We start from the raw sequence: 14,506 nt of genomic DNA on the forward strand, positions 1-14,506 counted from the left end.
TTTGTTTATTTAGCAGTTAACCAAGGGTGAGAGGACCCTTTTCGAAATTTGGTCTTGGGGGCCTAAAATTTAACTTAAGCCTGGACTCAAATGCCAAACAGAAATATTCAAGAAGAATTGACAAAAAACAAAACAAAACAAAAAAACTCATTTTGATTGGCACTCAGGAGAGAAAAATAAATGAGGGTGGAAGGAGGAGAGTTTTTTTCTATGGCTTGACTGACCACTAAAGCTATCCAGATTCCTCATCCAAATCACCACCCACTGAGTGGGGCCACCTATGGTAATGAAAGGATCAAATGCTCCTGTGCTATATTGTAAGCGTGCACAAAGCACCAGGCCCACTAATAGAAGCATCTTGTTGGCTTTCTCTGAAGAAAATCTGAATAGATAGTGAAGTTCTATTAATAAGGGGGTCACATCTACATTAGTTCCTTTTTTAAAAAGAAAACATTCCGATAAATAACACATGTTTAAAGCAGATTTCAATGCACTCTCTGGACATAGAGGTCACATATATTGACTCTGATTTCAGAGTCATATGAGACCATAGGTCCAATACAAACCAAGACTAGCTGGGTTGAAATAAAGCATTTGTTTTCTTTATGACAGAGATGTTCTTCTATGTGCTAAGTGCTCTGTGGCTTCTTGATACTATAGCATGTTAGAGCTAGAAGTGATTTTCAAGGTCATATTGCTTGACCCCCTCACTTGGAGAAGAAAACTGAAGGTGTTTCAAAAAAAAAAAAAAAAAGAAAGCCAGAAGAATCTTCAAGAAGATTCCAGTTGCCGTCAAGAAACATTGCAAATTAACCTTTTTAGATGCATCAGCAAAAGGGAAAACTCCAGCCTGCCTTCATCTTTGACTCATAGGAAAGGTGTAAATCCCACCCACGTAGTTAAAGCTTTCTTGCTGGACTGCTGCTTATTTTGAATTTAACAAAGGTTAAAAAGCCCATCGTGAAATGTTTGTTTGGAGGGCCAGAATCTAAACTTGCATTCCTTGTCATGGTCATTTTTTTAAAAGAAGATGACAGATTGGAGTCACAGAAGGGGAGAGACTCCAGCAATGCTAGAAATAAGAGACCGTCAGAAGAGGATGCTCTTTCTTTCTGCTTTGCTGTTGTTATTTTTGTTTTCCATGTGCTCCTCAGGGTGTCAGGTTTATCACCATGGCTGGGATGGGGCTTGGAATGTGGTGGACAATATGACAACAATTTCCTTCCTGGTGTGTCCCTGAATGGCCAGGACAGTCAACACATAATCAGACAATCTACAGCTGCACCGTTGCTGTTGACAACTTCATTATGCCTGCGATATTCAGCTGGGTAATTCGTTTCTCCAGCTTGGCAATATCTCCTGATATGCCTAATGGGTTGAATGTAATTTTGTAAGCTTTTCAAGATGCTTCCCCTTCCCTTGTGAGACACGTTGCTCATTGTCTCCCCTTGTGCTTAGCTTTGTCCTAATAAGGGGAACAATGATAACCACCACTAGGAAACAGCGTTGCCTTGTTCAGCTCTTTAGTGCAGACTGGGTCTCCAAACCACAAAGGCAGGAAATATTAGTGTTTTGAATGACACGGTAGGTCACTTAATGTCCCTTGTAACTGCTTTTTTTTTTTTTTTTTTGCCTGCCTCTGCATTTAACCTTCAAATAACCAGAGCATTCTTCTACAAAATCAGATGGCATTGCCGAGGATGTAAAAATAGATAATTAATGGTTCTAGGGGGATGTCCTGGCCTTTGGCATGATACATCTACCATCATCAATACTGTTCTGAAATGGAAGAAGCAGACGAGAAATTAGAAACATGATCATGCATAGCATCCAACACAGAAGCTGAAATTTTTCTTAAACTGGGCAAAAATATAAAATGCATTCCTCTGAGTTCTCTTTAATTCAGTTCAATTAAACCTATGTATATTGAAAATTATCTACCCTGCACAGGGCCCCAATCCAAGAGCTGAGAGGGAAACTCAAAAATTCATGAGGCCCAAGTCCTGCCCTCAGGGAGATTTCAATCCAGTAAGGGAATTACATAGAGCCCCAAATAACTCTAAGGAAGTTAGGCTGTGCTAAGAGTGTTAACATAGTTATAAATACCACAAGGAGAGAGGAGAAAGGCACTCATCCCATTGGGAGCATAAAAGAAAGGTGAATAGGCTGTCTTCAGGACCAACTTGCTTATTCCACCAGCCAATCCGTATTCTTTTAAGATAATCTGGTCTGCTGAGAATCTTAAGAATCTTACTGGAGTCAACTTCTTAGTTCTGAGAATTAGGACTACTCATCCTATTTACCATTTCTAAGTGCTTGTTGATCATCATTGATAATGATCTGTTCCCAAGTATCTCAAATAAAAATGGAGAGGCCAGCATAAAGATAGTTCAAAGAGTTTTTCAGCTTTTTCTTGTATCTTTTTATCTACCCGTTTTCTTGACTTTATAAAACTAAATTCTCCTAAGTGGACTCCTGTTGGCAAGTAGAAAATAGAGACTGATTCTGTGACTTTCAACTACAGGTATTTCAATATTGAGATTTTCTTTTTTGGCGGGGGAGGGAGCACAAAGTCTCACTCTGTCACCCAAGCTGGAGTGCAGTGGCATGATATCAGCTCACTACAACCTCCACCTCCAGGTTCAAGAGATTCTCCTGCCTCAGCCTCCCCAGCAGCTGGGACTACAAGCACATGCCACAACACCCGGCTAATTGGCTCACACCTATAATCTCAATACTTTGGGAGGCAAGGCAGGCGGATCACCTGAGGTCAGGAGTTTGAGACCAGCCTGGCCAACGTATTGAAACCCTGTCTCTACTTAAAATAAAAGATTTTCTTTACAAAAAAAAAAAATGACGAGGAAGAAAAAACATAGACAAAGGAGGAAGAGGAGGAGGAAGGATCTGCCTAAAATTCAGCAGTATTTAGAAGGTATAAATAGAAGGTATTTGTCCTTCAGTATTTTGACTAATCAACTTAACCACTTTGACTTGTCTATTGAACAGTCATCTCACGGATTCCAGCTTCCATGCCTACTGGTGAGGACTCATATGATTTGAAAAAGCTGAAACCCTGAAGTCTGCTAATTGTTTTGTTTTCTTAATCTAGACAAACATTGGTTTAGGAATTATCAAATTTTAGAGTATTAACCATTTCACTTTTAAATTATTTAAGAATTGTGCCCAACATTAAAGTAATCCAAGACACAAAATTCGTCTTTGGCTTTGAATCGCCAATAAAAGACTTCCCCAGAGAAACAGTCAAAATGAGTGTTGTAAATGGAGAGGGATCCCAACATCTCTGCCGTGGATAACAGTTCTCTATCACAACCCCACTAGAGTCCAGATCTCACTATACAAAGGCATGATTTAGGCCCAATTAGCCACCAACCTATTGCACTCGTTATTCATTATGACCAAATCTAGTGCATCGAAGAATACAGACGGCCTAGGGATTGGTCATAAGAAGAAGCAACCTGTGCTGGCTCCTTGTAAAGAGATTTAGGTGAATACTGCCACCTATTGATAGGTGAAATTTATGCTACAAATTCCTACTCTGACCTGATGTGCTAATGCTTAGCAGAGCAGATCTCATTTCTCAATTGGCCAAAACATTTTATCAGCCCTAAGTTCATAATTATTTATGTGTTTTTGATGAAAAATAATTATGCTAGGTTAATGTAAAACAACTAACAAAATGTATTATATTTCTTATTATATTACCATACATATTATGTATTATGTATTATTTCTTGGCAAAGGAATGAAGTGGAAATACCACAAGCTTTGCAGAGACCTGGGTTTGAGTCTCAGCTCAGTCCCTAAATGCACATAAACAAGCTGATTAATCTCTCTTAACCTTAGTTTCCTCATCAATAAAAAGTGGATAATCCTACTTTGTAGGGTGTGAGAATTCAGTGATACCATTGCATGCCACATAGAAGGTGTTTGATAAATGGCAGCATTTATTATTATTTTTCCACTGAGATATTATTAAAAGTAACTGTTTTGATGCAATTATTGGTAATATGACAAACCACATCATGTATCAGACTCTGGTGAACTCTTCCACATGGTTCAATTATCCTTTGGCAATGCTACTTGTCTAGTATAGTATCTTTGACATCCAAAATTAAGACAGTGTGAACATAAATATTAGAACCTGAAGTGTGCCAATTGAGAAAATGAGGATAAATGGGCTTCATTACCAAATGTCTCCTGATTGCCCTAGAGGATATATGGGGCCGAGCAGATAAAGAATTATGATAAAATGTTGGAGCTGTGTATAAATGGGGCTTTGTGACCTGCTGGATAAGGTTGAGACTTAGAGCCAGGCCCAGGAGGCTCACATTCCTTCCCCGGCATGGTGTGGGGGATCTTGGGCTCATACAGACAATAGGGGATTCATAGCTTGAGAATTCTAATGATGACTGAAAGGAGGGTGGCAGCCAGGACAAGAAGGCTTTTCAGAAGCATGGACTCTGATTACCACGTCGGTGCTACAGCCCGGTGAGAGGCTGCTGAGAGGACAGATGAAGCCGTTCTTGGAAAGCTTTCAGTGAAGTGTTTGTAACCTCCTTTAAGAGAATCCCGTTTCTCAAAAATGTGACACTGGAAAAATCCCACATGATTAGTTCAGGTAAACACTCTGTCATCGGACTGCACTACGAAGAATACGGGCCACCTCTTTTCGAAGAGTCTTTTTGAATGCGGTATGTCTCGTCTCCAAGACTTAGAGAAAAATTCCAGAAGAGGGTTTCTCAGGATATTTTGGGACCGTTACTTTTAGTCTGAAAGGTCAATTGGTGCTTAAAACAAAGTAACCAAGAACTAGCATGCCCGTGAACAGTCTGCACCTTTTCTTTAAAAAAAAAAAAAAAAAAAAAAAAAAAAAAATCTGCTTTGGATTGAATGGCCAATGCACTCCGCCAACCCTTTTCTTTTTTCTTTGGGGATTAGAAATTGAGAGGGAGGAGGAGGAAGAGTTTCACATTCATTACTAACAACTTCGCACATAATAAGCATATTCAGATACACCCTGGGGTGTTAGTTTTCTTTTCCTATTTTTTGTCTCCTTTTTAGCAGCTTTTGGTAAGTAGCACATTTTATTTTTAAAAAAAGAATTGGAGCCATTATTGAGCAGCCGCGCCCTAAGGAAGGTCAGGAGATTAGGGAACAGAAGTAGGCTGGCCAGACTCTTTGCTGACCACAGTAAGGGAATGCTACTTTCTTATAATTTAATTTTGAGATCCTGATGAAAAGGAACTCCCTAAGGAAAAAAAGAATCTTTGCTGAAAAAAAAAGTGAAAAATTATTAGAAAATAGCCATCAAGAAGTGATCAATTTAAATTTACGTCTAACAAACCAACCACATGGAACTAACCACAAGACAGACATGCATTTGCAGTGATATATGGATATTCTCAAAATATGTTCAGGATTTTTGCAGGGGAGAGTGGACATTACTGGCTTCTGATATTGGTGGGCTTTGGTCTAATTTTGCAAGTGTTCTGAAATTCTAAACATCATATGTCACAAATCAGAGGAGAGTATACTAAAAGAAACCTTTGAATTTAACTGGTCCAACTCTCATTTCGCAAGCAAGAATAATGAAGCCTAACGACAAAAAGTAACTTGCCCAAGATCACACAGCTACTGAGGGGCAGCTCGAGGACTCAAGTTCAAACTCCCCATTCTCAGACCCAGGTTCTTTCCAATGAGCTAACCAACTCCAGTGGGAAACCACAAACTCTCACATTTAATGGAAATCCTGTACCCATGACCCCTAGAAATGGCACTGAATGTTGCTAGAGGCAGTTCATCTGTCACGGCCTGGGCTAAAATCTTTACCTGGTACTAAATGGTCTCTTCAAAGCATTCTGTGAATGTTTAGGCGCATTCACATGAGTCCAAGGACTCAGCTCCTCTTCTTTTCTCTGTCTTAAAAAAATGCACAGACTACAACCTGCATGCCCAAATTATCTCTAGGTGTGTGTACCGGAATGAATTAATGTCATCATCATCTGCTATTGTGTAGGCTAAACCTTTAAAAGTCACCTTCAACTTGTCTCTCATCCTCCCCTACCCCACCCATACTATTGACAAATCCTTTAAGTTCTCTCTCCAAAGATAGAACTTTCATCTTCTAATTTACATCTTCACGGGCCCTCACACCATCAGTGTCTTCCTGCTTCTGGGTTCTCACCACTATCCACAATGGCTAGGCCAGATGGATTCTAATCAGCTGTTCCGGCATTCTCCTGCTCAGATCACTGTCACCTATGGCAAAACCCTTTAACATAGCATTCAAGTGCTCTCCAATTTAGCTCCTGCTTACTTTTTGAGACAAGTTCCATCAACTTTTCCCGGCACTGTTCACTCCAGTCTGCTAGACTACTTGTCATTCCCTAATAGCCCCGGAACTCTATGCCTTGACACTATGCCTTGACTCCAAACCGATGTCTTCTTTTCAACCTGTAGAGAGATCCTCAGACCTCCAGTCCCAGTTCAAATGCCACCTTCTCTGCTTTTCTATGGATTACAGAAAGAAGTAATAATTCTATGGTCCCTTAGCACATTGCTCATACTTTTTTATGGCACTTATTTAATTCTGCCTTGTATTGTAATCGGTTGCATATCTGTTGCTAAATATATCTCTTTTATCTTTGAAAAGGTGCCCTGTTCATCTTTGAATGGGAGCAATGCTCCCTCCCAACCACATTGCTTCACTTAATACACTGCATATAAGAAATTAATTTCTTTCTTGACTTTTATTGAGCACTTACTAGTCCAGGATGTGTAGTGGCTGAAGGAGAAAGATGCAAAATAAAACATAATCCCTGTCTTTAAAGGAGCCTTTAATTGAATCAGTGAGACACATTTGCAAATACCCTAAGCACGTTAAATAACTGTGGGGGTGGAATTGGGTGGAGGGGAAGTTCTGAGTGTGGAACAAACATTCTCAGTGTTCCAGATGAGAACATTGGTATTATGACACGGAGGGTGGAGTAATGGGGGAGGAGTAGAAGGAAAGAAAGGGCAAAGCTGTCTTTAGATCCCATCTCGTGCTGTAGTCATTACTAGAGTCTTCTCTAGGTCTGGCTAATCTCACTCATTCTTCCCCCAGAACCAGAGAAATCTTCCTAAAACAAGACTCTGATCATTTAACTCCCCGTTCAAGTGTTTGATGTTCAATGAATCAAGCATCAGATAATTGCAGGCTTATGCTAAGAGTTATAGAGTACCAGTTTGCAGAGATGAGACAAACTCCAGGAAACAGCTGGAGAACAAAAAGGAAAAACATGCTGTAAAAGTGCTAAAAAGTGGGAGACAAAATAAAAGTGTGCTCAATGTGGGTTGAGATTAATCCAGAAGGATTAATTGGAGGAGGCAAGCCTTCAGCGGATGGTCACTTGGCAGGAAAGATTAGACATACCAAGAGAACTTTAAGGTTCCTTTCAATTCTGAGACCCCATTCCCCATTATTCCTTCAGGTGATTTATGCATTCATTCAATAAATACACACTAAGCACTTCAACAAAACATCAAATACTTATTGAACGCCTTCTATGTCCAGGAACTCTGCTAGACCCTGGAAATAGAGCAGAAAATAAGACTTTGCACTTAAACTCTTATAATATAATGGGGATGACTGATGCTAAACTATGAAGTGCAATAAAATATAATGGATACAATGATGGCAGAGTATAAGGTGTTGTGCTTTCAGACCACAGAGCAAGGACCCTAACAGACTAGGGGCAAGAAAAATATCTCTGAGAGTTTATGTTTAAGCCAAGATTCTAAGGCTGTACAGGAGTTAGCCAGACATAGGGAACTGAGCATCCACGCAGAAGAATACCCATCATATGTGATGATCTGGTATTCAGAAAGAATATAGCATGTCCAAGGAACTAACAGATATTCAAAAAAACTACAGCATGGACTGCAAATAGAAATGTGGTGAGAAATTAGGCTAGAGTGATAGGAAGAGCCAGAATATGAAGAATTTTGCTAGGGTATGTCAAGGAGTTTATACTTCATCAATAGGCTCTAAGTAACATTAAAGTATGTTACTAATCTAGCCTACAAATACTACATGTCTATTGAAGAGTAGATTAATGAATACATGGATGAATGAATGAATTTTCTTTGCAATAAACATGGGCTTTTTGACTTGACTTGAGTATTTGCTCTAGAAAGTGTTGCTACTCTTACCAGAGTCACTGTTCCCTTAGGTCTGCATAGCACATGTAACTCATGACCCCAGTGAGGCAACCCTCTAACCTTAGTAGAGTTACTAAGTCACCTAGCTTACCATAGCAGATGTAATTCAAGTAAATCTGCACTAAAGCCGAAGTTTTTCTAGGTGAAAGGGTAAAGTTTTAGCTGGCAATCATTTTGGCCTAAGCTGTGCAAGAGAAGCCAGTCTCTTTCTTAATCCTTGATGAAAAACATAGCCCTCTAAACCTCAAGGGCATGAATATTCCTTAATTAGATTATTCACAGCAATGCTGCCATGGGCAAATAAATCCAAGGATAGAAAGGGATGATAAATGTTCAAGAGTGAGATTTTGTCTTTTTAATAAGAAAAGAAAAAGTAAGATAATTGTTAAAAGCTAAACTGAGCTCTTTCTTTGGCCACCCGGGCTTTATGAGTTACTGAGCCTTGCCTCGGATCTGAGCTCCAAAACAGCCACCTGTTGAGGGTGAGCGAGCAATCGGGGGAAATAATGTCTCTAGAAAGCAGGAGAGTTTCAGGAAGACAAGATGTCATTTCCAGGATCCGAAGCAATTACCAGGCCAAAGATTAACTCTCCACCCACTTGTTTATGATCAAGAGACTTCCTCCTGATTTGCTACAGAGTTTCATTCAAAATCTGAGAGTTTATTAGGCTCCAGGCATAAATGATAGACTAGACAGTGCCTAGCAGAAGAGTCCAAAATTACTTACGAAGTCATTACAGCAGCTATATATTCATTTGGCAGAGAATCAGAACAGAGCTTTACAAAGATTCTTAAGGCTGTTGCTAGGGCCATGTGTTGTTGGTGTGTGGGGGTATGTGTGTGGGTGTGTGTATGTGTGTGTGTGTGCGTACATGTGCAGTATTCATATGTGCTATCAATCAGCGAGTCCCACCCCCCAACATAATAAGCAGCCTGTGAAGGTCATTTGCCATTTTATTTCAGTGACAATCATTAAAAACACCTATGTATACAGCTTTCTAGGAAATCTATTTGTGTCTTTCATTAGCCATGTAAAGCACAATGCTGTGAAAGGAGCCAGGTATACTCATATGTGGCTGGCATAGAAGCAGCACTGGAATCTTTTTCCTGAGACTGAGCCTCTTGCTGTCCTAAGTCCCACGTCTGATGACTACTTTCTCAGAACCTGCTCAGTCAAAAACCCAAGCACAGCAGCCCTGACTGGATTTAGAGCTTTCTTAAGATGCCCTCTAGTTCCTGCTGGGAACTTGTAAGGAATTGCGCAGGTGCCCTGTGGTGAAGGGATGTGACTGCCACCTGTGTGCTTCTGGTCCCAGACGGCTGTGGAAACAAGGGGATGTCTGGCCCCAGAAGAGCTGTAGATCATTTGCAGTCACAGATTGCTGGATGGGCTCTTGGATGCCAGACAATATTTCTTTCCCTGCCATTGATGTAGTGACCCACTGCCCCTCTGCTCACCCCTGAGTGACAGTCAGTTCGGATTCAGTCTTGTTTGCCATGAAGCTAGTAGTCTCTGCAAGCCGTTTCGAATGGGCTTCCCGGATACGATAGGCTAAACACAGGCTGAAGTCATGGTATCCTTTTACTACATGAATACAGGCGACAGAAATCAAGCCTTCCCTGGGCTGCAGTGTAGAGAATACACCTAGCCTCTGAGCCAAGCTGTTTACCTCTCCCTTTCTCTCCCTATGCATCATTTGCTCTTTTATTTTGCATTAAGAGTAGCTTAGTGATCATGGACTTCGGCTCTTGCCTGTAGTGATCCTGTTCGCATTTTATTCTTTACACAGAATAGGAAGGAGATTCGCTTGCTTTGCACAGAGGCTGAGCCACAGGAGAAAGCAAAGCCAATGTGATTTATTGAATGAAAGCACTGGACAATTACCAACAACTTGTTCCTCTGCTGCCTCAAACAGCATAAACTGGTAAGTCAGATTTATTGTTGTCTTTCTTCATGTGAATGTGGAGCTTTCTTAGTCACTGATTATTTTTTAAATGTGTATATGTTGCCGTGGTTTAAATATTACTTAAAAATCTGCATCTTCCAAAGTTAGCTGCAGGTGGTCCATGAAGAATACACACAAGCATATACACACAGTGGTCTGCAATTGCACATACACGTCCCTGTGGAGAGACAGGATGGGGGTAGGGAAGCCCCGTTTCTGATAATTGGGCATTTTGTTTGCAGTAAGCTTAATCACATTAAGTGCTTGCATAACTGATTAGCATTAGCTACAAAAAATAAATTACTGTTTTGTTATATAAAATCATTTTCCAGTCAGGTTCCTGAGTACCTAATAAAATACCTGTTCGATCAGGTAAAGAACGGTCCTATCATGCTGATAATCCTGAATATACATCCAGACATATTACTGTCTTTAATCCAGTTTGCAGACTGGGGAAGCAGAGTGGAATGCCAGCACTGTGTTCATCCTGGGTGAGGGTGCCCTTAAATAATATTATGGCTGTGATACTGAGAATACCTGCCAAGGGAATCAATGGGCATATATTTAAATCCTTGCTTGATCCACCACTGCTTTTGCATCTATGTTAAGTCTTTTCTTTATTTCACAAAGATATATGGTTGGTGAGGTGCACTGGGTTCAAAGTGGGATGTTGTAAGTATCCAGTTACTTGTGCTGACATTGGCCTGGTCACAGCCATAAGGAGCTCCATTAATAATCAAGGCTGAGTTTGCTTCTGTGCTGGGCTCCAAAAGTCTCCATACTCACTTGGTTTCTTCACTTCCTAAATAAGATGTAGGCCAACCTCAGCAGAGAGAGAAAGTGAATGTAGAAAGATATTGCTTTTCTTACCACCATCCCCGCCCCCACCAGTCTCCTAAGTCTTTTGTTTGCCTGGCTACCCCAAGGCTTTATGGCAGCATCAATCCATCTCTGGTGAACTCAGAGTCCATATAAATGTCATTTAGAGTTTAATGTCTTTGGTGCACTCTATCTGCAGTATATCACTGGCTGTTCGGACGAAGTTGTGGCCTTGGGTGCTGACAAAGATGAACGATGTTAGAACAGTGAGCAGCATGCTTCTCTAAATAAAAACCAAAGCTAGGAAATGGGAGAGTTGGGTGAAGTTTTGCCTGGTAGAAAAGATCTCCAAGCTTCTCAATCACAGGAGCCAACCAAGGTCATTCTTCCAGGTGATTTGGCTATTTCACAAATGATGGCATTCTAATAGCAAGGAGACAGAATGGTCTACTGATTACAGTGAGATGTCAGGCTAGACACATATTTGTGCTGGTTCCCAGATTAAAGATGTGCCTTTTGGAAATTTCCTTAGCCTCTCTGGATCTCTGTTCCTCCATTCCTTCTATTCATAATTGTTTCAAAGAAGACATGCTAAGCTCAATTAATGTATTCATGAGATACTGCTTTAGGTTATTTTGTTAAATGATGCATTTGGTATTCAAGATCATCGTTCATGTACTTTAATCCAGAGATCATTCATCAGAAACACATAGATGAAAGTTTATGTGAGGATGAGGGGATACAGTTCCCTTCCCTCCTCTAAGGGATCCAGAACACTCTGAAGGAAGCATGATTACACTTAGGGAATTAGAAGGGGAGAAAAGAGCTAAGAAGTGATGTTCAAAAAATTCAAATTCAAATAAATAGGTCATGTAAATAAACAGGATTATAAAGAATATTGATTAGTGATAACTGATTTGCTATACTTATGATCCCAAGATCATAAAGATCATAAATGTTTTGAAACAGATATAGCAGTATTTTTTTTTTCAGAGGATAGTTCAGGTATGGGTATAATCCGTATATAGAATTTATGGCAACCTTCAGTTGCTCAAATTGCCCCTGTACCCATGCATATGGAATTAGCAGCTGCAAATGTACTGAATTGAGGAGCTCCAGAAGGCTTATTTGCCCCCCAAAATTTGTCCCATCTCTTAGTATTAGGGTACCTGAAATTCTTTCATCAGAGACTCAGTTAAGTATTGATGTCTTTTATAAAATTCAAACATTCCTGGGGAAATAGTAAAGTAAGCCACTGATACTTTATGATAAATGAATGTAATCAATTTTTTCTACTTCAAAGGTAACCCAAAGGATATAGAATTCGTATTCTATTAATTATTCTGCTGTCTATTTCCTTCGTTCCTGTCTCCAAAAACTTCACTCATAGTTATTTCACTCTTGATGAGAAAAATAAATGCCCCTTAGGGTGAGTTAGTTCCTTCTTTTATGGAATATCTGGATTAGACAATACCGTCTAGATTTCCTATAGGCTTTTGAGAGTCACACTGTGGAGAGCCAAACTCACTATCTTTTCCCTTTCTAAACTCGCCTCTCTGCCTATGTCCCTTTAAGGAAAAAAAAAAAAAAAAAGAATTAGTGGACAGGTCAGGCACCCAGTCAACAAATAAGGCTCACGGAATTTATCACTGGATTTCCTGGTCCCTCTAGCCCCTTCATCCAATCACTAACCAAATATAGTCCATTTTATTTCCTTCATCTTTTGAATCTGCCCAGCCCACTCCATCCCCATTGCCACAAGCTTCAGTTAAAGTCACCATCTCTCTTGGGGTATTTTTCCAAGAGCTTCATATTTGATTGTCCCCTCCACTGTTCCTACATTCCTCTCCTTTCCAGCAATCCTCTAGCTGCTGCCAGAGCAATTCTCTAAAAAAACAAATCTCAATTTTTACTTCAAAGTCTCCAGTGCTGCCCATTAGGTGCAGGTTAAAGTCTATGATTCTTATCATGGCATGCGAGTCCCTTGGTGGTCTGGCCCTGCTACCTCTTCGGGCTTCTTTACAAAGGTCCTGGCATGGTTGATGAAATGTATCACTGTGAGTGTCAGAGCCCAGAAAAATTTCATGGGGACCCTCATTGGCACTGACTTACCAGTGACACCATGATATTTCACATCTCTATGTCCTAACCTGAACTATTATACCTAGAATGCCCCTTTTCCCCTTCCTGCTAGTTAATACCTCATTCATCATTCAAAATCCTTCTCAGGTATCACCTTCTCTAACCCATTTTCCCACCACCTTTTATCCGATGACCACCTCCTCTCACCCAGAAAGTTCATCACTCGCCCCTCTGTGCTACTTCTATGTCTTAGATTTTTTGAGAGAAGTGTTTAGAGGTTAAGATCTCAGATCTAGGCTCATGCTGCCTAGGTTTGAATCCCAGATTTACTGCCCTTTAGTAGTGCCTCAATTTCTATCTGTGTAAAATGGAGATAATAATAGTTCTTCCTTCACATGGCTATTATGAAAGTCAGTAAGTTGATCCATGTAAAAGTTGCAGTGATACTGCAACACACTGAATGCTTATGTTTCCCCCAAAGTCGTGTTGAAATCCTAACCTGCAAGGTGGTAGTAATAGAAACTGAGGTCTTCAAGAGGAGATTAGGTCATAAGAACTCTGCCCTCATAATTGAAATTAGTGCCTATCCCCAGAGAGCTAACTAGTTCCTTCCACCATGTAAAGATATAGCAAGAGGATTATTATACAATACTTAACTGAATCTCTGATGAAAGAATTTTAGGTACCCTAATACTAAGAGATGGGACATATTGGGGGCACAAATAAGCCTTCTAGAGCTTCTCAAATCATAGTACATTTGCAGCTGCTAATTCCATATGCATGGGTACAGGGGCAATTTCAGCAACTGAAAGTTGCCTTAAGTTCTATACAGCCAGAAAGTCAGCCCTCACCAGACACCATATCTACTGGATGCCTTGATCTTGGGCTTCCCAGCCTCCAGAACTGTGAGAAAAAAAATGTTTATTGTTTATAAGCAACTCAGTTTATGGTATTTGGTTATAGCATCCTGAAGGGACTAAAACAGGCATTATTCTAAATAGTGCCTGGCTCATAGAAAGTGTCATAGAAGTGTATTAGTCTGTTCTTACACTGCTAATAAAGGAAATTTATAAAGGAAAGACTGGGTAATTTATAAAGTAAAGAGCTTTAATGGACTCACAGTTCCACATGGCTGTGGAGGACTCACAATCATGGTGGAAGGCAAAAGAGAAGCAAAGGCACATCTTACATGGTGGCAGGCAAAAGCGCTTGTGCAGGGGAACTCCCATGTATAAAACCATCAGATCTCAGAGACTTGTTCACTACCACGAGAACAGTATGGAGGAAACTACCCCATGATTCAATTATCTCCACCTGGCCCTGCCCTTGACATGTGGGGATTATTACAATTCAGGGTGAGATTTAGTGGGGACACAGCCAAGCAATATCAAGAAGTATAAGCTGGTATTATTAGTCCATAATTTCACATACCACAC

General features: G+C 40.3%; 1 protein-coding gene across 2 annotated transcripts in view; it reads left to right on the plus strand.

The window, feature by feature from the left end:
• Positions 1–14,506, plus strand: part of ANKFN1 (ankyrin repeat and fibronectin type III domain containing 1) — a 329,398-nt gene that overhangs the window by 141,810 nt on the left and 173,082 nt on the right. For both annotated transcript variants that reach the window (XM_012460469.2, XM_064367439.1), the window contains one exon: positions 10,014–10,148. In XM_012460469.2, the coding sequence (XP_012315892.2) occupies positions 10,014–10,148 (135 nt within the window). The remainder of the gene's footprint in view (positions 1–10,013; positions 10,149–14,506) is intronic.

This window comes from Aotus nancymaae, unplaced genomic scaffold, assembly GCF_030222135.1.
Source record: "Aotus nancymaae isolate 86718 unplaced genomic scaffold, 86718_ANA_hifiasm-v0.15.2.pri h1tg000072l, whole genome shotgun sequence".
NCBI classification, from domain to species: Eukaryota; Metazoa; Chordata; class Mammalia; order Primates; family Aotidae; genus Aotus; species Aotus nancymaae.